Genomic DNA, 1,626 nt, shown 5'->3' with positions numbered 1-1,626 from the left:
ATCTTTCAGTGTATGTAGCTCTTACGTACATTCCCGGAGGAGGACTGCTGACAGCGTTTGCGATGATCTTTTGACTTTTGTCTTGCCGAAGCGAAAAGAAAGAAAATTCTTTCACACACGGAGTCGCTTAGGCGGCTCCGGTGGTGAGCCGGTGTGTGTGCCAGTCCGCGCCAGTCCGCGCCCTTGTCGTGCCAGCGTGCCGCGAGAGAGCTTCGGTAGAATTCTTTCACACCAGGGCGAGGGCGTCCAGCGAGGTTGTACCATGACTTTGGCGAGGGCGTCCAGCGAGGTGAGCGAGGTGAGCGAGCCCAGGGACGAGGAGGCTGGCCAATCGTTCCGGCTGCTGGAGAACAGTCTTGCGCTAGCGCGCCGCCAGCTCGCGGTCCAGACCTCACTCCTCGGCGACGCGCAGCAACGGGCAGCCGCTCGGGCCACTGCGCCGGCGGCGCTTGAGCGCGCAGTGTCCTGACCTCCCACGCGCCCTCGCTCAGGTGGAGATGCTGGTGGGCCAGCAGCAGCAGCTGGTGGGCGCCGCGCCCGCCCACGCGGCGGACTCTGCCGCGGCCGACGCGGCGCCGGTGCTCGCTCGTGCGGACGCGACGATGGTGGACTCGGACACCAAGGTTGCGCGGTTGCGAGAGCTGCTCGGCGCGGCGGTGCGCGCCCGGTCGGAGCAGGCCAGCGAGCTGGCCAGCCTCCGCGCGGACCTCTCCGCGGAGCGCTCTGCGGCCGGCTCGCTGCGAGCGCAGCGGAGGCGCGAGCTTGCGCAGCTGCAGGAGGCGGAGTTGCGGGTGGAGCAGCTGAGCGAGGAGCTGGGCGCGCTGCGCGCGGACTCGCAGGAGCGCGTGCGCGTGCTCGAGGGCCGCATTGCGGACATGGAGGAGGCGGAGCAGAAGCGAGTGGCGCTCGAGGAGGCCCTTGCGGCGGCAGGCCCTCCGCCCGACGCGCCGCCGGTCGCGGTGATTGCAGCCCCGGCGACAGCCGCCGCGGACTCCGGCGTCCCGCCCGGTGGGTTCGAGCTCTAGACGGCCTTGTCGACATTCGTTCGCGCGCCCCGTCATCTTGAGGCGTTATGCGTCAGCTTCACGTGTGAGCCTGGCGTGGTTGCTCGCCGTGTGACGGTTGACACCAGACGGAGACGCAGACGCACGGCCGCGGGTGGTAGTACGTGCGTCGTGCGTCTTTTTGCTGTTTGCTCGAGTATAAACATGAAACGGAAGCATGGAGTCGTCCCCGCGGCCGCCCCCACCCACCGCTGCCACCTGCACGCCCTGCACGCCTCTCTGCTCCTCTCGCTCTCCGTCACAGGGATATGACGCCTCCCCCATGAGCCATGACCCCCCCCCCACACACACACACACAAAACATAAAGCGGACCGTTTCTCTCCGATACGTGTAATCATGCCGCCCGATAATTGACGATAAAATATCTATTCCATCGATTGCACCCCCTCTCACAGTCTCACTGTGCGAGCTCACTATTTGCATCCGGCTTTTCAACACCCGTCTCTAGTATCCTTCAACACCCGTCTCTAGTATCCGAATAGTCCGTTTATTTATTATTTTTGTGTATGCACATGCATATCACTAGCGCGCGTGGCACGATCACGTCCGTGCGTGCCGCAT

General features: G+C 64.7%; 1 protein-coding gene across 1 annotated transcript; it reads left to right on the top strand.

Annotated features, from left to right (window-relative positions):
• Positions 1-251: 251 nt before the first annotated feature.
• On the top strand, positions 252-1,225 carry EMIHUDRAFT_471340 (hypothetical protein; the record flags this gene model as incomplete). Its single annotated transcript, XM_005756008.1, has 2 exons — positions 252-418; positions 492-1,225. Coding segments are annotated over 2 exons (742 nt in total), but the record flags the coding sequence as incomplete, so codon positions are not given.
• Between the last annotated feature and the right edge of the window lie 401 nt (positions 1,226-1,626).

Source organism: Emiliania huxleyi (assembly GCF_000372725.1).
Source record: "Emiliania huxleyi CCMP1516 unplaced genomic scaffold EMIHUscaffold_999, whole genome shotgun sequence".
In the NCBI taxonomy this organism is placed as follows: Eukaryota; Haptophyta; order Isochrysidales; family Noelaerhabdaceae; genus Emiliania; species Emiliania huxleyi.
The sequence above is the reverse complement of the archived record's forward strand: the minus strand, read 5'-3'. Positions and strand labels throughout refer to the sequence as shown.